Source organism: Acomys russatus, chromosome 14 (genome assembly GCF_903995435.1).
Source record: "Acomys russatus chromosome 14, mAcoRus1.1, whole genome shotgun sequence".
NCBI lineage: Eukaryota > Metazoa > Chordata > Mammalia > Rodentia > Muridae > Acomys > Acomys russatus.
The window spans coordinates 34,669,156-34,692,001 of record NC_067150.1 but is presented as its reverse complement, the minus strand read 5'-3'; the positions used below and the strand labels follow the sequence as shown (position 1 = coordinate 34,692,001).

Genomic DNA, 22,846 nt, shown 5'->3' with positions numbered 1-22,846 from the left:
CATAGCACGTAGTGTACCGACTAAGCCATTTCTCCAACCAAGAAGTGCGTTAAAAAAAAAATATTTATGTACTTTAATTGTATGTATATTGGTGTTTTGCCTGCATGTTTGAGTGTACCATGAACATGCAGTGCACAAAAGGTAAAAAGAGAGCATTGGACCAGGAGTTGCAGATGATCATGAGCCACCATGTGGGTCCCACAAACCAAATCCAGATCCTATCCAAGATCAACAACTGTTCTTAATTGCTAAGCCATCTCTCCAGCCTCCTGGTAGTGTTTATTTTTTTTTTTTAAAGAAAGTATCTCATGCTGTGCTGTAGTTTTGAACTTGTGAGTCCTTTTTCCTTAACATCCTAAATGCTGGGATCTTAGGGGTGTACCATTGTACCTGTCTTTACGAGTAGTACTGTTTCATATAAACATTAGTTTTATTTTTAGAATCTAAAAGCATTATCGAAGTATAATTGATGTGTAATAAACTTAAAATGATTGTGTGTAGGTGTGTGTGTGTGTGTGTGTGTGTGTGTGTGTGGGTGCACATGGCTCTGCATGCAGAGATAAACTTTGTGTACTGTTCCTTGGAAGCCCTCTACCTTGTGTTTTAAGACAGGGCTTTTTACTAGGACCTGGGACTTCCTAATTATGCCAGGCTGCCTGGCTAGCAAGCCCTGCAAATCTCCCTGGCTTTTTCTTTCCAATGCTGGCATTCCATGGAAGGTCTGCCATGCCTGGCTTTTTATATGGCTTGGGGACCAAACTCAGGTCCACCTTCTCATGTGGCAAGCCCTTACCTGACTGAGCTCTCCAGCCCTAAGCTGCAAGTGTTTCAGTTGGGCACTTTGATAGGCTTTGATGTATGTGTGTAACTGAAAAACTGTCATTGCAGTCAAGAAAAGCAATAGAGCTGATGAGTTAGCGCTGGCTGGTAATCTTAGCTCTCAGGACACTGAAGAAGGAAGACCCTAAGATAAAGTTATATAATGAATTTGAGGACAACCTGGGCTATGTACGGAAACCCTGATTCAAAAAACCTGAAAATAAATAATATTTTTCTTGTGTTGTTTTTGTAATCCTTCCCTCTGTGCCCTCCACTTATCTGTTTCATGCCACAATGGATTAATTTGCATTTGTTTCATACAAATGGACTCATACTGTTTTTGATGTGTTTTGCTTGGTTATTTTATTCTTTAGGTAATTATTTTGGGTTTTTGTCTATGTTGTGTCTCATTAGTTTATTTTTCTTGCTGAGTAATATATAATTTATGGGTGTGTACTATAGTTTATTCATTCTACTGTTGATGGGCATGGTGTTTACAAGGGTTGGACTATAGAGTTTGCTTTTAACATTCTTGCTTGTTTTCTTATGGACATAGGTTTTCAATTATTCTGGCTATAAACCCAGGATTGACTACTTGGTTAGTGTGGGTAGTGTATATGTCAACCTTTTGAGGAAATGTTTCTGAGTTAACTTGCTGTGCCACACTCTCATAGCAGCGTTTTAGTTGCTTCATACCTGCACTTCTGATGCTTGGGATAGTCAGTCCTTTCTTTGAGCCACTGTATGGGCCTGCTGTGGTGGGCTATATTTCACCAATGACTACTAAGATTGAATATGCTTTCCTGTGCTTACTTACCATCCACATACCTTTTGTGAATTGTTTCTTCAAATCTTGATTTTTAACTGAGTCTTCTTATCATTCAGTTTATTATTAGAGTGTAATGGAAGCCATAACTAGACATGATTTGGAATGTTTTGTCCCATCCTGTTTTATATTCTTTTGTTGTTGTTTTGGAGACAGGGTTTCGTCTTGGCTGTCCTGGACTTGTTTTGTAGACCAGGCTGAATTCACAGAGATCTGCCTGCCTCTGTGTCCCTGAGTGCTGGGAATACAGGTGTGTACCACTGCGCCTGGCATTTTATATGCCTTTATAAAAATGACTCATATTTTCAGGAGTATAAGTCTTTAGATCCTAGTTTATCACTTTTTTTCATAGCTCATGTATTTTCTTTGTATCTGAGAAGTTGTGTGTGTGTGTGTGTGTGTGTGTGTGTGTGTGTGTGTGTGTGTGTGTACACGCCAGAGTTGATGTTGGGTGATTGCTTTTCCATGTTGGTTTTTGAGACATCATCTCTCAGTGAACCTTTGGGCTGCGTCTTTTGACTAGGCTACCTGGCGGGCTACTGAGCTCCCTCCCAGATGTGCTGTCTCCACCCTTCAGTTCTGGAGTTACAGGTGCATGACTGTCTTTTACATGTTCTCACAGCAAGTACTGTATCCATTAAACCATCTCTTCAACCCCCATAGTTAGCATTTCTTGTGCTGTGCAGTAGTTGTTATATAGTTCTGAATTCAGATATAATGTAGGAACATGAGTAAATACAATCTTGGGAGCAGAGAAAAAAGAAGGCCTTTCTGAGGTAGTAGCCATTAAGAAGTGACCTCAGAAATTACATTGGTCATAAGGGGGTCTCACACAGAGCAGTATATAAGACACCATTTTCTAGGGAAAGTCCCTGAGGCCACTAGGGTTATCAGCTTAACTGAGGTCAGAGCTAAGAGGAGCCTTATTTCCCCTCACATATCATGTTTGGTCTTGGATGTTTACTCCCCTGATGTAATGGAAAACTATTGAAGAAGTTTAATGGAGGGACACAGATTTGTGGTTTGAAAGTCTATGGCTGCTTAACAGGAAAGGAACTAGACGTTGTGTGCAAGACTGGAAAACCGACATTATTGCAGATGCCAGGCCTGGCAGAGTGGGTCAGTCTAAGCTAGCAATGGAGAAGGCCAGATGTAGATGAATTGGAGGTATTCATTAGCAATAAAGCACTTGAAACCACCACAGATACAGAGACTGCTGTCTTCATAGTTTGTATTCCTGACTCTGTAAGTGCTGCTATACGGTAGATGTTCAGGAATGGTTGTCAGATTGGTAGATATAGTTGTGGGCCAGAGGGAGAGGTGGATGTCATTAATGACTTTTGAATTTCTAAATTAAAAATAAAGTATGTGTATGTGATTTACGTACATGTATGTGTGCCTGCACGCCTATGGAAATGAGAAAATCCAGTAATCCCTTGGAATTACAGATGATTGTAAACTGCCATGTGGATGATGGGAATTGAATTTGGGTCCTCTGCAAGAGCTGCCAGTGCTCTTAACCACTGAGCTATCCCTCCAGCCCACATTCTAGATCCTAACCAGACAATCTGTGTGGATGGAGGTCTATTTGTTAAGACAGAAAAGCAATTTTGTGGGAGTCAAAGTAAAGATTTGTAGGCCTGTTGTACTTGAGATGCCAATGGTAAATCTAAATGAATGCCTAGAACACTATTGGTTGCAACTCTGAAGATAGGTAAGTCGGCCTGCCCATGTCTCGTGTCTATTCTTGCATTACACAAACATTTATTGAGTGTCTGTCTTGTCTAGCACTTCGCTAGGGTGTAGCACTGAGCCCTAAGACCCTGTTGCCTTAGAACTTACATTCCAGTGTGTGGATGAAGTAGGAAGAAAGAGTCTCCTTTAAAAAAACAATCACATTTACTATTTATTGTATGCACTGTGTGGAGGAATGGAAGTCAGGCATGCCACAATGTGCATATGGAGGTCAGAGGACAGCGTCTACCATGTAGGTTTTGGGATTGAACTCAGGTCATCATGTTTGGTGCCAGGATCTTTTTTAACCCCATATTCTCCTTAAAAAGAAAATCCATTTGCTTAGTGCTTCCTGTGTGTGCAGAAGTGTGAGTACAAAGTTAAGATTAGTTCCTTATTGAAGAAATGCTATTGTTTTGCTGAATAGAACGACTTGTCAGAGATATTTCATTACATCTGTGTTGTTTGAGCCAGTGCTTATCTTCCTTCCTTTTATCGTCTGTATCGGAGTTATTTTAATTTTCTACTGTAAGGATTTTTATCTTTAATTAATTCCCCCTCCCCTCAACTAGAAGGGCTTGTGAGTGCTTACTTCTTTACAGGTTTCTTACATCTCACCTGGGCATAGTGACACACACCTGAAATTCCAGCACTCAAGATTAAAGCAGGAGAATCACAAGCTTCTGGCTAGCCTGGGCTATATAAGACTGTGTCTGAGAACAAACAGCTTTCTTAAATATCTCTCAAATTCCAGTGTGGGAAAAGAAAATATAGTGAAATTCACATTGGACTTTTGGCAAATGGTTTCTTCCTTGGATCAACACTGAGGTGAGCCTAGTCTTTCTAGTTGGCACATGAGTGTTTTTATTCTTTTTGTCCTGATGCTCATATAGCTTTGGTATTTTAGAATTGAAAATCAAGTGTAGCATTGAAAGCCGACTGTGGTGGCATATAGTGGGAGCCCTAGTTCCTAAGTGCTGTTGTAGAATTGTTGTCATGAGTTTGAGGTTAGGCCTGGCTATATAGCAAAATTTTGTCAAAACAGAGCCCCCCCCCCCTTTTTTTTTTTGGAGACTGGGCTTCTCTGTGTAGCCCTGGCTGTCCTAGATTTTACTCTGTAGACCAGGCTGGCCACAGACTCACAGAGATCCGCCTGCCTCTGCCTCTGCCTCTGCCTCTTCCTCTGCCTCCTGAGTACTAGGATTGAAGGCATGTGCTACTACAGCCAGTCAAAGCAAACATTCTTAAATCTTTGAAAGTTAGCAGCTAGCAGCACTCGTATCAGTGTTAATGGTTTGTGTCTGTTTCTTGGACATACTATTTCCTGGGTTTTCTTGGGATATTTTTCTAGTGTGTTAATTTTTTAAATATACATTTTATGTATTTAGTGTTGAGGGAGAGGTTGTGCATACCCCATGTATGTGAGGTCAGAGGGCAGTTAGTTCACCCGTCATTTGAGTCCTGGGAATTAAACTTGGGTTGTCAGTTTTGGTAGTAAGTGCCCTTCCCTGCTGTCCAGGGGATGGAAAGATGGCTTAGCAGTAAAGAGTTCTTGGTCCCAGCACCCACGTGATAGTTTATAACCATCCATAAGTCCAATTCCAAGGAATCTGATGCCTCCTTCTGACCTCTGAGGTCACATAGAGAGCACACAGTACTTATGCAGGCAAAACACTCATACGCGTAAATACATCTCAGAACTTAAAACAGTCCCTGCTGAGCAGTGGGTAAAAGAACAATCTAGGGATGGAGTGTTGGCTCAGTGCTTCAGAGCACTTGCTGCTCTTGCAGAGGACCCAGGTTCAATTCCCAGCACCCACATGGTTGCTTTGTAACTTCAGTTCTGGGGATCTGATGTCCCCTTTTGGTTTCTGAGGGCATCAGTACACATGTGTTACACAGATACAATGCAAGCAGAAAACACAAACATATAAGGTAAAATAAAAATACATTACAAACAAAACAAAACAAAAAAACAACCAAAAAGAGTCTAGAGCTAGCTATAAGTCCTGAGTTTACATGTCAGCTTCTGTGCTTATTGTCTGGCCATAGACAAGTGCCTTACTCTTTCCGTGTAGTACTTTTTCATCCATACGATATATATAAAAATGGTGCTTGCTAGAAATTCAATTAGGTAATGGGTATAATGCAGCTACAGTGGTTATTAGCATGTGCTAAGCTGTGTTAGCTGCTATTATTAGCATTTTCATTTTTCTGTCATTGTTCAAATAACAAAGCACTTGAGGTCATTGTTCTCTGTGTTGTGATTGGTGACAATTGCTTTGTCTTTTCACATCATCACGATTTTTACCTCCAGCAATATCCTAAATCTGGGACTGGGCGAGTTCTGAGTCTGTTCCCAAGTTCCACCTGGGTATTGCCTCCTGGATCCAGGGAGAGTTGGATGATCCAGGTCTATGATCCTTATACTTAGGCAACCTGACTCTTGTTTAGAGCCTACCACAACCTCTTTGGTGTAGAAGCCAAAGTAACAGACGTGGCAAAGTACATCTCCTAGTTAGTGGCTAGAGATTATAATCATGTCCTTTCTTGAAAGACGAGTCTACTTTTTAGTGCTGAGGAGCACTACTGTGGTAAAATTGCTTTTCCTTTCTTCCATCTTTACCTGGAATTGAATGCATGTTTAGAAAGAAGTCGTCGCTGTTCAGATGGCAATGTGATCTCTCCATGTACAGCTGGCAAATTGCCCACATGGTAAATAGATACTAATTGAATTCTCCACTGAGCTTTTAGGATTGGAAGAAGCAGATTTGTAACCATTTTATATTGGCTTATCTTTTCTTTTCAACTATGTAAAATTATGTGAATACCTCCTAAGCTAAGCACACACACACTTGCTGGGGGAGGAGAGAGAAATTCAGTATATAGTATTTTTCTTGAAAGAATTAGGAAACATTTGATGGTTACTCCATTAGAATTTGGGTTTCAGCACTGATGGGAAACTAAATTCTGTAATTGTAAGCTTGGCCAATCACAATCCTCCAACCTCCCAGGGTGGACTCTTATCCCCTCTTCCCAAGAACTGAATAGCTTTCTCTGGCAGGGTCTTCCTGGCTTTGGCAGAGGGGCAGTACAAAGGCCACACTGAGCATAGCTACTGGGGAAACTCTTTCCTTCTCTGGTCTGTAAATGCTGGTCTGTCTCTGTGAAAAGCCATGACATCAGCTCTTGGAAAAACCCAGACACTAGTGTTGGAAGAGGGCAGAAATTAGTGGCTGTGCTGCTGTTCTGAGTTACCAGATGTCTCTCAGTCATGTTATACTTGAAAATCTCTATTAAAAACAAAACAATAAAAGAGGACCTAGTGACTCACACCTATGATCCCATCACTCGGGAGGCTTAGGCAGGATCACACGCACTGTGGCTATCCTGGGATATGTAGTGTTTTAGGCCAGCCTTGACTGGAGAGAGAGAGAGAGAGAGAGAGAGGGAGAGAGAGAGAGAGAGAGAGAGAGAGAGAGAGAGACACACACACACACACACACACACACACACACACACACACACACAGAGAGAGACAGACAGACACAGACTCTGTCTTAAAAACTCAAAGAGGGGCTGGAAAGATGGCTCAGTGGTTAAGAGCACTGGATGCTCTTCCAGAGGACCTGAGTTCATTTCCCAGCAATCACAGGTGGCTCACAACCATCTATAATGAGATCTGGTGCTCTCTTATGGCATGTAGGCACACATGCAGGTGGAACATTGTATACATAATAAATAAATAAATCCTTTAAAAAAGGGGGGGGGCTAAGAATCAACAGTGTAAACTTTGTGTGTTTTCTTCCTACCTGCTTAGTGCTTCTTAAGTATTATTTGGAGTGAAATATACTGTTACTGTAAGCATAGACTAAACTTTCTTAGTGTTCCAGTTTGTGGAATGTGATGGTTTATTGATTGTTTTTAATATTTTAAAAACAAGAAGAATAGATGCCTTTTATTTTATTAGTTAATTAAAATAACTTATTTTTGTTTAGTTTTTATGTTTTTGTTAGTTAAAAATTTTGTGCATGTTTATAATGTATTTTCTGCATATCCACTTCCACTTACCTATTTAATTTTTTAAAAATGCTTTGTTTATTTTTATTTTATGAACATTGGTGTTTTACCAGCATGTATGTCTTTCTGGTGTAAGGGTGCCAGATCACTTGGACCTGGATTATAGACAGTTGTGAGCCACCATGTGTGTGCTGGGAATTGAACCCAGGTTCTCTAGAAGAGTAGCCAGTGCTCACAACCTTCTTTCTAGCCCCCTGTTTAAATTTTGAGGACAGAGTCTTGCTATATAGCCTAGGCTGGCAAACTTTAGGCAATCTTGTATTCTCATCCTCTTGATTGCTGGGATTATAGGTGTTTGCCACCATGCCTGACGAGAGTGTTCTTTTAAACATAAATCAGATTGTGATGAAAACTTTCTAGGTGTTTTACATTATGAATAAACTTTTTACATTTTTGGCTTCTGTCTATTGTTAATGTCATCTCATGTTCTCAAGCCCCAGTTGACACTGTAGTTTTCAAGTACACTAAGGTGCTTCTCCTTGCAGACCTTTGTCCTAGTTATTTTCATTACCCATGACTAGTTCTGTGGCCTTAGATCATCTCATGGCTTCCACTCTTACCTTACAGTGTCTTAAGTCACAGACCTTCAGGGTTTTTGGATAAAGTGAATGACTCCATTTAGTCCACAGTCAGTGTACCAGTGGGCGAGGAAAAGATGGACCACATGGTCTTCTCTTATGAGGAAAGAAGTTTCTTTCATTTGCACCTGCTGTGGACTTTCTCTTTTCATTGCTTCTGTCTATGACAGCTCACTCACCAGAGAATGGCACAACCGTTAGCCCAAAAGGTTGTTATTACAGCTGGATCTGCTGCCCTTTGGTCATTGGCCTTTGAGGAGAGTTTACTACAAACCACTAGATAAACTTCAAGTTTTTTTTTTTTTTTAATAAGAAAGACTATATTTCTAGGGTCAAGAAAAACTTAACAACCTCTGTTCTCAATGAAAAATTGTTGAATGAATAAATTCATACCGAAAAGATATGTCAAATTGTTAAATGGTTTTTCAAGAGTATGCTGGGTAATTAGACTGTAAATCAAATACATGGAATAATCTTTCAAATAATTTAAAGTATGGGAAGAGATGAGTTAACAGATTATTAAACTTATTTTAAGTTGATTAATTGGTTTAAATAATGTAATCCAATAAAAGGAAGAGACAGTGGGAAACAACAGCGGAGAAACCCAATAGAATAATGATTAGACTTAAACATACCTACATCATCAATCTCAGGAAAAAAAAAAAAAAGACATTTACAGGAATGTAGTGTATGCCTGTAATTTGAGCATCGGGGAGGGTGAGGTAAGTGGGTCATGAATTTCAGACAACATGGGCTACTGAGTAAGAAAAAGAAAAGAAACGTAAGAAAAATAAAAGTTGGCTTAAGACTATCTCAGTGGTACAGTGCTTGCTTAACACATGTGAGGCCCAGTGTTCAGTCTCTAAAGCCATAAAAACAGTTAAGGCAGAAGTCACATATTATGAAATAGCAAAGCCCAACTGTGTGCTGCCTTTAAGAAACACAACCTTAAGACTAAACACATAGTTTGAAGTAAAAGGACTAAAAGAGGCACTCCATGCAACAATAATGAAAAAGCTGAAGTGACTACGTTAGTATCATTATAAGACAGATTTATGAACATGGAACATCACTAATGTTGAGGTTCATTTTGGTGACACAAGCATGCCCATGCATGAGGTCAACCCTGTGCATCTTTCCGAAGGTGCCATCTACTTTGCCTTTTGAGACAGGGTCTCTTATTTGGCCTGGATGGAGCTAGCCAGGTAGTCTAGGCTTACTGTTGGTGAGTGCCAGGATCTGCCTTCCTCTGTCTCTCCAGTGTTGGGATTACAAATGTGTGCCACCCTTGGCTTTTTCACCCAGGGCCTCAGGCTTTTGTGGCAAGCAGTTTACTAATGCACTGCCTCCTTACTAATTTGCTTCTCATTAAAAAAAAAAAAAAAAAAAAAAAAAGATAGGCCCTTACGGAGCCAAAGTTGGCCTTGAATTCATTATGTAGCCAAAGATAGCCTTGAACTCCTGATCTTTCTGCTTTTGCTTTCTGAATGTTGAGATTCTGATATGAACTACTGTGCTAGTTTTTAAAAAATTATTTATTTATTTATTTATTATGTATATAGTGCTCTGCTTGCATGTATGCCTACATGCTAGAAGAGGGCATTAGATCACATTACAGATGGTTGTGAGTCACCATGTGGTTGCTGGGAATTGAACTCAGGACCTCTGGAAGAGCAGCCAGTGCTCTTTACCTCTGAGCCATCTGTCTAGCCCCCTTAAACAAAAAGATTTATTTATCTATTTATTATGTATAAAGTGTTCTGCCTGCGTGCCAGAAGAGGGCACCAAATCTCATAGATGATTGTGAGCCACCATATGGTTGCTGGGAATTGAACTTGGGACCTTTGGAAGAGGATCCAGTGTTCTTAATCTCTGAGCCATCTCTCCAACCCCCTACAATGCTAGGTTTAAGAAAACCATTCATAATGATAAAAGGATCAATTAAAAAAATACAGCCCAGTTAAATATTACTCACCTGTAATCTCAGTTAGTTGGAAGGCTGAGTTGAGACAGGGTCATTTAGATAAACTGTCTTAAAATTTAAAAATTAAGCCAGGCAGTGATGCACATCTTTAATCCCAGCATTTGGGAGGAAGAGGCAGGCGGATCTCTGGGAGTTTGGGGCCTACAGAGAGAGTTTAGGACAACCAGGGCTACACAGAGAAACTCTGTCTCAGAAAACAAAAAAACATAAAATTTACATTAAATTACAAAGAACCCATGCATATTTCAGTGATAGAATGCCTACTTAGCTTGTAAAGATTTGTAAAGTTCTCAGGACCTTATGGACACAAAAGCAAAGTGCTCCCCCATGTCTAAGCATTTATGTGTCAAGAAAGGAGCTTCAAAATTAGTGAAAAATAAACTGTAAATTTAGGGACAACCATCCACAATCATTGTTAAAAGAATTGATTTCAGTATTTTTTCAATAATTGGTCAAAATAAACCCAGTAGAGGTATAGAATGCTTAACACTATTTCCCACTTTGATCTGCTTGTATTTGGGGGGCGGGGGGGGGGTAACACTTTAGCCAACAGCTTAGCACTTCTTTTCAGTCTTGTATGTGCATGTGGAGTATGTGTAGAAGATAGACCACATTCCAGTGGAGAAGCACCGTAAAAGAATGGATGCAAGTCATCTGATCTCTGTGCAGTAAGCTAGAAATGAATAAAGAAACCTCAAATCTCCAAATATATGGAGATTAAACAACATACTTCTAAAATAACCCACAGGTCAAAGAAGAAATTGAGAGGAAAATGAGTTTTTTGTTTGTTTGTTTTTGAGTTGAAGGCAAAAGCAAATAAAACACACCAGAATGTGGAGGGTAACACTGGGGAGTTACCTAGAACTTTATGGGCATTAAAGACGCATTAGAGAATAAACTTCTTAAACTAGTAGCACCAACTTCCACCTTAAGAAACTAGAAAAACATTAGACAAAGAAGAACAAACCAAATCCAAAGTAAGCAGAGAAGAAAAATAAAGATTGGAGCAGAGGTCCATGAAAAAAACAAACAAACAAACAAACCAACCAACCAACAACAGTTAAACAACAGTATTAACCCACAAGTTTGTTCTTTTGAGATTACTAAGGTGCTAAACTTTTAGCTAGTTAGACTAGCTGCTAGGCAGATCAGGAGTAGAGATAAGACAAGCAGTACCAATAACAGGGATGAAAGGTGACATCACTACAGGTTGTACAGCTAATAAAAGGACAGAAAGATAGCTGAGCATGGTGGCACAAGCCTTAGATCCCACTACTGGGTGTGGGCCAGGGATGGACAGAGGCAGGCAGATCTCTGTAAGGCCAGCCTGGTCTACAAAGTGAGTCCATGACAGCTAGGTCTCTGTTATATAGAGCAACCCTGTCTGGAAAATTAAAAAATAAAAGGGCAGGGGAATGTGTGTAAGGACATCAGTTGTCCTGTGCTATGACTCTCAGGAAAGGGGGTGGGGGGGAAAAAAGGACAGGAAGAACATCAGGAATAACTTGATGCCAGTAAATTCAGCTTAAATGAAATGTGGTTTGGGCTTTTATAAATTGTGATTATGTATGTCATATGAAAGCACCTAACAATTATACTGCATAAAAAGGTGGAAAACATCTATATGTCATCTGTACTGTTTTATTTCTTGACTTACAAGTTTGGAGTAGGAAAATGCTCTTGTATTTTCCAGTGTGCTAAGGAGCCTAGAGTACCGTGTAGTGCCAGAAATAAAGAAGTGCTGAAAGCACAGAAGGGATGGGCATGTCCCGGCAACCTAAGTGCCAACCCCAAAGAGCTCTCAGTGGCTTAAGCTAGAGCAACTTGACATGGAAATAAATATTGCATGTTGGATTTGATCTCAGAGTATAAAGTAAACATACAGAGTCCACATTGGTAGATGGGAAACCATAAAAACCCAGCTCTTCCAGAAAATTCCAGAGCATGTAGATTCTTCTTTCTTTGGAAAATGGAGTTTAATGTCTTTAACTCCTAATAGGGACTGGATTAAAAAAACAAGGCTTTAACATTATTATTGTTGTGGGGTCTCTGTGTGTGTGTGTGTGTGTGTGTGTGTGTGTGTGTGTGTGTGTGTGTGTGTGTGTATGAGAGAGGGAGGGAGGGAGGGGGAGAGAGGAAAAATGAGAGAATGCGAATAAGTCAGTTCCTGTGTGGAGGTCAGAGGACAAGTGTGTAGAACTGGATCTCTCCTTCTGTCTAAATGTGGAATTCAGTCCTCAGTAGTGAAAAAAAGTATTTAGAGGTCTCTTTTTCAGATTTTCATTTGTTTGGAAGCTCTATTTGAAGTAAAAGCCAAACCACTCTGATGTATGGGGAATTTAGAGTCCTTGGCTTACTCTTGACCCACTGTGGCCCTCTTAAAAGCCCTGAGGGTCTTACGTAGCATAGGTTAAAGCCAGTGTAATGAAATATTTACTGGTGTAAAATATATTAATATCTTGTTTGTTTGTTTAGAGAAAGAGCCTGCCAATGGTTCCGAGGCTGGTCTTAAATTCCTGGGTTCAAATGGTCCAAGTCAGCCTCCCAGTGAGCTGGGATTACAGTGGCATGTGCCACCGTCCCCAGCTTGATGAAAGTTACCAGTTGATATGTTTCATATGCTTTAATTTTCATAAAAGGACTTTGTATTATGTGTGAAGTCCTTGTAGAGAGAAAAATAAATTATTCCACTATGTTGTAGAATTGAGGGACTTCGTTTCATAGGAGAGTTTACATCTTGGGAGGAGACAGTTTCATTCCTCAGTCTCAGGAGTAAAATTCTCTTGATTGTTAGTGTGTAATAAAGGAATTTGATCAGTAACAATAACATTGCAGTCTTATGTATAAAGTGCATTAGAATAATCTCCATTTTTAGCAGCTAAGAGAGAGAGAAAATAGAAGTAATGGTCTATGAATTTTAAGTTAACCTTGTTGTGTGTTGTTTTGTTTTTGTTGGTTTGAGGCAGGATCACTCCATAGTCTGAGAACTCACTGTGTATGTTCAGTGGCTGGCTTTAGGCAGCAGCAAATCCTTCTGCCTCAACCTCCCAGCAAGAGGCATGAGGTACGCCTGCTGAACTGAGTCTTGTCAGCAGCAATTCACACTTCTGGGATGCTTCAAGAGGAATGTTGGAATTGTCAGAGCATCTTTTCTTTACATGCTTGCAGTTTAGTGCTATGCAGAGCCATTATTACCGATGACAGTACATTCTAGTATATTTTATGTTTTTAACTCTCCCCACTTTTAATTCCTTTGTTGAGTGTAAAATGAAACCAAGCACATCTGGGAGATAGCTTTGTGAGTAGGAGGACTGGAACCCCAATTGCCAGAATAGAATAAAAGGCCATGAAGGCACAGGCTCACCTGCAATCCAGCATCCAAAGGCAGAGATAGAAGAGCCCCAGCTAAACCAGTCACTAGACTAACTGAATTGGGGAGCTCTGGGTTTACTGCTAGACTCTGCCTCAGTATGTAAAATGGAGAGTGGTTGAGGCACCCAAAGTGCTTTCTCTCTCTCTTCCCTCCCCTGTCCCCCACCCCTCGTCTGTGTGTGTGTGTGTGTATGTGTAATTATTTTTTAGAAGAAAATAATAAAATGCTTTCTATGGACTTGGGACATGTAATTGTAAAAGATATGGTTGAGCTGAAGAGATGGCTCATTAAGAGTGCTCCGAGTTCATAGCCTAGCAACCAAGTAAACATACAGGTACAGCCAGTATTCCTGTATCCCTAGCATTGTATTGGGTTGGGGGCAAAGACAGGAAAATCACTGGGGGGCTTGGGAGGCTGCCAGCCTAGCTCTAGGTTCCATGAAAGATCCTATCCTGTCAGCAATAAGGCTGAGAGTTATAGAGCCGAACACCTGATGTTCTCACCTAAGCTCTGTGCACAGGCATCTACATATAATTTTGTGCACACCCTTTCCCTCCTTTTGAGACAGGGTTTCTCTGTGCAGTTAAGCATCTGGGTATTGAAGTGCAAGCTAAGTGCTGCACTGGATGGATGAATGGGTGTCTCTCGGTGCTCTGTGATCTGAAAGTGAGTGCAGATGAACTGCCTTTCCTTTTAAGACTTCGGGGAATAAAGGCTCCTTTCTTCCCTGAGACTCTATTGGTGCTTGGTGAGAACAGTTGATACACACCCATTGTCTTAGTTAGGGTTTCTATTGCTGTGATGAAACATCATGACCAGAAACAATTTTGGGAGGAAAGGGTTTGTTTCAGTTTAGAGTTCCATGTAGCCTGTCACTGAGAACCATCAGGGCAGGAACTCAGACAGGGCATGGAGGCAGGAGCTGATGCCAAGGCCATGCAGGGGTGCTGCTCACCAGTGAGGCTTGCTCTCATGCTTTGCTCAGCCTGCTTTCTTAGAGAACGCAAGACCATCTGCCTTGTTTGCTTTAAATAGAATTTAGTAATTAGGGAAAAACCGCTGTATTTTTAAAAGTTGCGAGGTTTGTAGGGGGCTGGAGAGATGGCTCAGCAGTTAAGAATACTGGCTGCTCTTCCAAAAGACCTGGGTTCAAGACATTGGGTTCAATGCCCAGCGTCCACACATGCCAGCTCACAACTGTTTATAACTCCAGTTCTAGTGGACCCAACGCCCTCACACAGACATGCATATAAAACAACAATGTATGTAAAATAAAAAGTCATTTAAAAAGTTTCAAAAAAGCCTTGTGAGATTTTTTTCTGTACTTCATGACTATAGTAAGTGGATGGTGCGGCATTGCCCCGTGGTTGTCTTTAGTAAGTGGATGGTGTGGCATTGCGCTGCAGTTGTCTTTAGTAAGTAGATGGTGCAGCATTGCCCTGTGGTTGTCCTTAGTAAGTGGCTGGTGCAGCATTGCCCTGTGGTTGTCCTTAGTAAGTGGATGGTGCAGCATTGCCCTGTGGTTGTCCTTAGTAAGTGGATGGTGCAGCATTGCCCTGTGGTTGTCCTTAGTAAGTTGTTGGTGCGGCATTGCCCTGTGGTTGTCCTTAGTAAGTGGCTGGTGCAGCATTGCCCTGTGGTTGTCCTTAGTAAGTGGATGGTGCAGCATTGCCCTGTGGTTGTCCTTAGTAAGTTGTTGGTGCAGCATTGCCCTGTGGTTGTCCTTAGTAAGTGGATGGTGCGGCATTGCCCTGTGGTTGTCCTTAGTAAGTGGTTGGTGCAGCATTGCCCCGTGGTTGTCCTTAGTAAGTGGATGGTGCGGCATTGCGCTGCAGTTGTCTTTAGTAAGTGGATGGTGCGGCATTGCGCTGCAGATGTCCTTACTCTTCTGCTTCTCGTTCCATTTCTGTTCTTTCTCATTTTCTTTTAAAAGAAAATAATCCAGAAATATTAACCGTCATGCTGTCTGGCAAATTCTAGAGTTCTTTGTCACAATCCCTTGAATGCTGCAGATCCTGGCAGTAAGCAGCATTGCCTGGAGTGACTGAAGTTGAGAGTAGAAAACAAAGGGTACATTTTGCTTTGTTTTGTTCTTCTGGGGTCCTGTAGCTCAGAGAAGCAAAGCAGTTCCTTACTTTGCTACCCTTGCAGGCACTCAGGCCAAGTACTTCTCTGCCAGTTTACATTCATTGATAAAGAAGAAACCTATTCCCAGTCCCTCCTCTTCCTTCTCCAAAAGGATTATCAGGTGACATAGGGGCGCTTACTCCTGGGTTGTCCTCTTGGGGCTACCTGTTTTCTAGAACAGTGTCCTCTTGTTCAAGAACGCCTTTCCATTTCTCGCTGTCGGTAATGTTGCCACATCATCTGTTACCATGGAGGCTTGTAGATGCTCTGTGTGGATCGGCTTGATTGAAATAAGCATTAAAGTGAATTTGTAGTTAAACTTGTCTATTAGGGGTAAACCAAACTACCTCTGTGGTAAATTGATTATAGTTATTCATGTAGCATTTGGTCCTCACCAAGAAGCCTCTCTGGCTAGGGGTGATAGTGTAGGCCTCTTCTCCCAGCACCATGGAGGACAAAGCAGAAGAATCATGGATTTGAGGGTAAGCCCGGGTTATGTAAGGAGACCCTCCCCCCACCTCAAAGAAAACACCAAACAGAAAAATCAAATCACACGCTCCCCCTTTCGGAAGACAGGGTCTTATTCTGTAGCCCAGGCTGGCCCAGGACTTGTTATATGTTCCATACTAGCCCTGTACCTGGAACCTTCCTGGCCCTATCCCCCCACCCCTCCAAGCTGGAGAAGGACCTGTGCAGCCATGCCTGGCTCTAATACTTAAAAGACAACCAGGAGGCAACATTCAGGAACCCCAGAAGAACAAAGCAAAGCAAAACCAACCCTTTGCTTTCTACTTGAGGAACATATTTTTAGTAGCTGGTAGTACTCTGAAGGTATTTTTTTCAGAGTTTGTGTTATGAAAGCTAAAAATAAATGAGAATAAGATTCAAAAAACAGGCTGAAAAAATGGAGCCCAACCTTCGGCCTCATTGTTGTCTTGCTTTGGGGAAGATAGCATAAGATTGTAATGCCTTTTGGTTGAACATAGTCAGTAGCTGTAATAACAGAATCTTTTAAATTAACATGACTATCTGTTTTTGTTTTCCCTTTGTTTCAGGTTTCCCCTCAAAAAACCTATAAGGTAAGTTGTTGAGTTTCTTTTATACGGAAGTTGGAGTTAACCGTTAATTAGAAGCATTCCTTTGAAACTATGGGGATTTCTGTGGTTTTTGAGAGTGTGGATTTAAGTGGTACAGACTTCATAATGCTTCATGGATTTCAAACACAACAGGTGTTGCATATTTCTTCTGGAACACAGCCTTGTTTTGATAATATTTTCAGTGTTTTTAATGTAAGCATTTAAAAAGTTTATTCAAATTGACACTGTAAGGTCACTCCCTATGAAGAAATTTAATTTTAAAATCCGTGACTGTTTTGAGTTGTGAGTTGCTTGGGGAGGTGAAAATGGATTGCTGGTTTGGGTGGGTGTTGTCACTTGAGTGCCTTGACTCCTTTCATGAACTTTGGCACTGATTTAGTCTTAATTATCTTAAGACAATAAAGGAAAAATATAGAAAATGTTCCACTTTGTGCCTGTGCCTATGAAGGTAGGGTTAAAGAAAGCCTTGCCTAAGTAGGTTTGTTTTTATAAATTATTTTTACATATGTTATATTTCTGTAGTGATTTCAGCTTGACTATAGTGTGTATAATGTCAAAGAATGTGTTTAATTCTTTGGGGGCACTATTTTCTTATTGTTAAATGGAACCATAAAAATCGGTAAACTATAGGCAGTTATTTTTAAGAATAAAATTAACTTTAATAACGAATGCTACTTTTACTTCTTGAGGCTTATTATTACTATTATTTTTTGTTTGTTTGTTTTTCAATACAGGGTTTCTCTGATAGCCTTGGCTGTCCTAGACTTGCTTTGTAGACCAGGCCGGCCTTGAACTCACAGCGATCCGCCTGCCTCCTCTGTCTCCCCAGTGCTGGGATGAAAGGCATACGCCACCACTGCCCAGCTCCCCTTTTATAACCAAGAACATAGACTGTAATACATATGACATACATTGAATTTTAAAACTGAAAAATATAGAGGCCTATGCTATGTAAGACAGACTTTTCCTATTTATGTTTGTTTGGGGCCTGGAGAGATGGCTCGGTGGTTAAGAGTGCTTGCTGCTCTTGCGGAGGACCAGAGTTTGGTCTCCATCACCCACATTGGGCAGATCACAACGTCTTGTAACACCAATTGCAAGGGACCTTATATTATTCTCTCTGACCTTCATGTGTGCATGTACACACAACACACCATGAACAGGTGCATTTGTGTAATTTTTATATGAAGTTTTATTGTTATGCTTCTTTTACAGTAGATATTTGATTGTTTTAACCTAGGCATGGAAGTATTTTGAACCGAGAGTCACCAACAGATAAGAAACAGAAAGTCGAACGCAGTTCATCACATGATTTTGACCCCACAGGTAAAATACTCTTGTTTTCCCAAAGAATGTTTTGAGAATAGTGGAGTTCATAATCATACAACTTAGGTGAATTGAAGCACTCCGGTGTGGTTACCCCTCCTCCTCCTCCCATACCCTGCAGTTGTATAATACTGCTGCCGTCAGCAGAATGAATGCATGTTTAGCTCAGCGTTGTAGATGCCACCGTGGACACATCACTGTAGGAACTATGATAGTCATAGAAATAGTGATGTCAGGATTGGCAGTCGAGGGCACACTGAGTTCTTAGATGAGTCATGCTGTAAGTACTAGTGTGTCACAAAATGAAGGATGTTAACCACTGAGAGCTTCTGCATTCACTTAAAACTCAGCTCTGATTGTTGTGAATTGACCAGTTAGCTGCAGTGCAACTTGAAAAATTATGATTACTGCATTTTGAAAAAATGAATAGAAAATCCCCTATTTTGTCTTCCCTACTCACCATTTTATTTGAGTGGGGATGGGATCTGTAGCTCAGGCTGGCCTTAAACTTGTAATCCTCCTGCTTCAGCCTCTCAAGTGCTGGGATTCTAGGCATGTGCTACAGTGCCAGACAGAAATCCTTCCCCCTCTAAGTATTCTGAACTGGCTTGTCTTTCAGCCTCCACTGTGCTGATTTTCCCTAGACTTTTTATGCCAGCCAGCATAATATTCTTAATGTTGTGCACAAGATTGAATTCTGCTGCCTTTTCTTTTCTCCATGTAATCTTAGTGTTTGCTTTGTAAATGGTGCTTAATAGTTTTTTTAATTAGAAATTTACATATCAGGCAGGGTGGCATATACCTTTAATCCCAGCACTTGAGAGTCAGAAGCGGGTAGATCTCTGTGAATTGGAGGCCATTCTGGTCTACAAAGTGAGTCCAGGACAGCCAGGGCTACACATAGAAACCCTGTCTTAAAAAAAAAAAAAAAAATAAAAGAAACAAAGAAAGAAATGTACATAAGTTCTTTGAACAATGTATTATTTTGTTAAGTTGTGTGACCCTGTGGCAAAAGATCAACAGCTCACCAATATGAAATGCATAAATATATCTCTTAAAAACCATTTTTACTTTACAAACGTAATTTTAAATATTTGATAAGAGTATTTTTGTGTGAATAATTGAAATATTTCATACTTTTATAACAGTTTTCTTAATTTTGAGAAAGTGTTGTAAACATTTATCTAAGAAGGGAAAACTAGGAAATAAATAGTTAATAATTTGCTTTGCATCTTGGGTCCTAGTAAAGAAATGGACAGTTGGTTTAGATGGCTTTGGGGATGTGGTGGGAGCAGTAATACATCACAGATCCCATGAAGAGAGAACCCTGCACTTCAGAGACCCAGCCAGCGCCCAGCTCATGGCCCAGAGGCCTTTAGTTATTTCTATAGCTCGTTACTGTCTTTAGTAGTGGTTACAAGTTTCTTCCTTATATTCATGAAAATGCCATAGTCCTTTAGTCCCATTCGACACACTCATTCTGCATGCTTGTCTGTGAGGTGGCCACTTCCAAAGACAGGCGTCTCAAGAGGTACCTACTTCACAGGAGCTGAGTGTAGCTTTAAGTGCCTTTTTCATCTCCACAATTACCATGATGATACACTGTGCAGACTATCCATGTGTTGTTGTGTTTGTATTTTTTATTGCACTGTCTTTTCTTCCATATTCTGTAAATATGTCATTACCTGTGCTGTTCATGACTATTCTAAGTGCTGTCACCTGTGATGTTCATGCTTCATGTGTGCACGGTTTAACTTGATCGTGACTCATTCTTTTATCCCCCATGAAGTTTCCCCCTTACATTGGTCTCCATATTTTCTATATCTCTCCTTTTCTCCCGCTCTTGTGCAGATAGCTCCTCCAAGAAGACAAAGTCTAGTTCAGAGGAGAGTAGATCCGAGATCTATGGTAAGCTGATTAGCTGACTCGGCCTCGCACCTTTGCAGCTTGCTTCGTGCTGTCTCATTCTGGTTTTGGTAACTGCAGCCTTTCTTGTCTGCTCTGCATGGCATGGCCTCCTGCAGGGAGAGGGAGCCTGGGGTCCCGTGTGGCTGGGATACGGAAGCTTAAGATGACTAGAAACTAACATGGTAGGTTGAGAATAGGCCACCTTACCTGTTTCCTCCTTGTTTATCGTAGGAAAGTGGGGCCAGGCTCCCCCGAATGGCGTGGATGGGCTGCTTCTCTGGTCTCAGTCTCAGCTTTTGGATTATGTGGGAATTTAAGCAGTCATTTCCCATAAGAATGCTTCCAACATTGTTTAAATGTGTTAGCAATTCTTTGAAATTTTTGTTTTATCTTTTATTTATAAAATTTTTAGTTTATTTATCGCCTGGAAAAGCCATTCTTATAAAATGTATCCTTAAGTGCAATTTTTTTTGGGGGGGGGGGAGAAGTTTTTTTGAGACAGGGTCTCTCTGTGTATCCTTGGCTGTCCTGGACTTGCTTTGTAGACCAGGCTGGCCTCGAACTCACAGTGATCTGCCTGCCTCTGCCTCTGCGCCACCATGCCTGGCCCAAAAATTTTAAAATTAAAAAATTTTAGGCTCAAAACATCTGTGCCTCTTGTAAGTTTTCTTTAAACTTATTATGAATAAGAAAATTTCAAAATACCTTAAAAAAAACTTCATGAAGAGTAAGCTTAACCTGAAGAATAGCTTTTATAACACATGGTGAGATGCGAGCATTTCCAGACTCTCCTGGCTTCCTAAATATAACAAACTGTTTATGAAGTTCATATTACTTTTTGCTCTTTTTTTTTTTTTTAAAGCTTTTCGGAGCAGGGTTTTACTGTCAGCCCCAGGCAGTCCTGAACACAGTGTGTAGTTCAGCAGACCTCAAACTTACAGTATCTTCCTGCCTCTGCTTCCCGAGTGCTGGGATGACATGCCTGTGCCAGCACACCCAGCTCCTGAGTTAGTTTGTTCAGGAAAGAGAAAGCAAGGCCGTGTCTGGAAGAAGACTAAGCAAGCAGAGGAAATTTTCTCTCCAGGCCAAGGCCTATGGAGTGAAAGTTACTTGAGTATATTTCTTTCTTACTTAGGCCTATGTGGGGAGAACACTGTATGGGATTAATTGTTCATACTTCTTTGAGAATATTTGGCAGTTGATGCCTGCTAGCATCTGATATGACTTAGTGCCATGGAGCCTTAGTGTTTCGGTCTGAAGCAGTCAGAGCCTTATGTTAGGGACACGCACATACGTTTTTCTTGTGATGATGATCAAAAGGAAATGTTTGCCAGGCCTTGTGGCAGGTCAAGCTTATGCTTTTCTTTTTTCCAGAGTAGTTTTTGTTTTGTTTTTGTTTTTAATATTCTGTGTTTTTCTTTGTAAGTAACGTGCTTCCTGTGTTCTTTCTGTGCTGAGGACTGTGAGTATGACCTGTGTATCTCCATCCTTCCTGGCAGCCTCTCCAGTGCTGTTATCCACCTTGTTCGATGTTTTTTTAGGTCTTTGCTGTGTAGGAGCTTGTTCCTGTTGGATGAGGATCCGTGATTGAGGAATCTGATAGAAGATATTATACTAATATTGTTCTTAGAATGATAGGAGCTTTATGCTAGTCCAGGCATGTCATTGGCTTGGTAGTAACAGAAACATTTTAAGTGGCACTCAGGAAGTAGGGTGTGGCCTCTCAGGGCATTTGTCCCTTGAGAACCCTTGAAATACCTTTTCTGGTGGTGGTTGTTGTTGGAGGAACTGACCTATGGCTTCCCAGTATGCGCTCACTAGAGGGTTGAGTTAATTAAGACAGGTAGCATGCTAGTGTTAGCTTCTCTCTCTGTTCATGTAGTGGGTGGGGAGGTCCTTTAGACTGTGCATTTAGGTGACGAATACACGCGAGGGAGCCAAGGGAAGTTCAGAGATGGGATACAACTGAGTAGAGTCCTACTAACCAGGGACATTGTGCTTAGCAAAGGTCTTGTTATCAGTCCACTTCAAGCTGCGGAGAGTGGATATTTTCTTCTCTTGGATAAAATTCTTTAGTTGGGTGCTCAGAAGAGATGTCACTCCAATAACTTCAAACTTTTGCCCTTCTTAGAGCTGCCTTGAGGGTTAGATTGACTTCGCTTCTTGTAAAACTTCTCGGTGTAGTCTGTCAACATTCTGTTTGTCCCTTGTACCAGTTGAGTCTATTGCTTTTTTTTTTTTTTAAAGATAGGGTTTCTCTGTGTAGCCCTGACTGTCCTAAAGTTGCTCTGTAGACCAGATTGGCCTTCAGGCTCAGATCTGCCCTGTCTCTGTCTCCGCCTCCTCAGTGCTGGGATTAAAGGGGTCTACCACCACACCCAGCTTTAGATTCATAACTTTGTATCACTTCAATTCATGTAGCTTTACCTCCTTTTCTCTATTCTTCTATAGATTGTTTTGATTTGTCAGATTACTATTAGTAAAATAATGGATTTGGTTACTTGCTAGGAAAATACAAGTAGTTACTCTGACGTACTGTGCTTTATTTCCAGTTTATCTTCCCGCCCCAGTCTTCTGCTTGCCTGCGCGGACCAGGCTGCCTTCCAGCTGCTTATTTCCTGAGTCTGCCCTGCTCTTCTCACTTTGCTCAGTGCACTTCTGTTGTCTTGAGGGCTTAAGTTCTCCTTCTGCCTTTGGCAATCCTGTCTGTCTCCGAGGCTCAGTTCCGGCACTGATGCATCATCGTTAGATAAGAGGAGTAGGTGAGAGATAGCTGCGATGTCTCATGCCTTACGGAGGTGTATTACAGTCCTGACCCGTAAAAAGAGTGGGTTAAGTATTTTTACCAGAATAATAACAACCGAATGAAGGAAAATGTTAGCTACACTTAGCCGTTCTGCAATGTGTATGTACTTCAGAGCATTATAGACAGAAGATAGCACACAATTTTGTCAATTAAAAAACGCTACCTGCTCACAATGCTTTTTTAGGATT

At 40.9% G+C, this 22,846-nt stretch overlaps 1 protein-coding gene across 1 annotated transcript in view; it reads left to right on the top strand.

Moving 5' to 3' along the window:
* Positions 1-22,846, top strand: part of Arhgef12 (Rho guanine nucleotide exchange factor 12) — a 130,426-nt gene that overhangs the window by 34,188 nt on the left and 73,392 nt on the right. Inside the window, exons 2-4 of the mRNA XM_051156250.1 lie at positions 16,577-16,600; positions 17,859-17,944; positions 19,796-19,852. Coding sequence (XP_051012207.1) covers positions 16,577-16,600; positions 17,859-17,944; positions 19,796-19,852 — 167 coding nt within the window. The remainder of the gene's footprint in view (positions 1-16,576; positions 16,601-17,858; positions 17,945-19,795; positions 19,853-22,846) is intronic.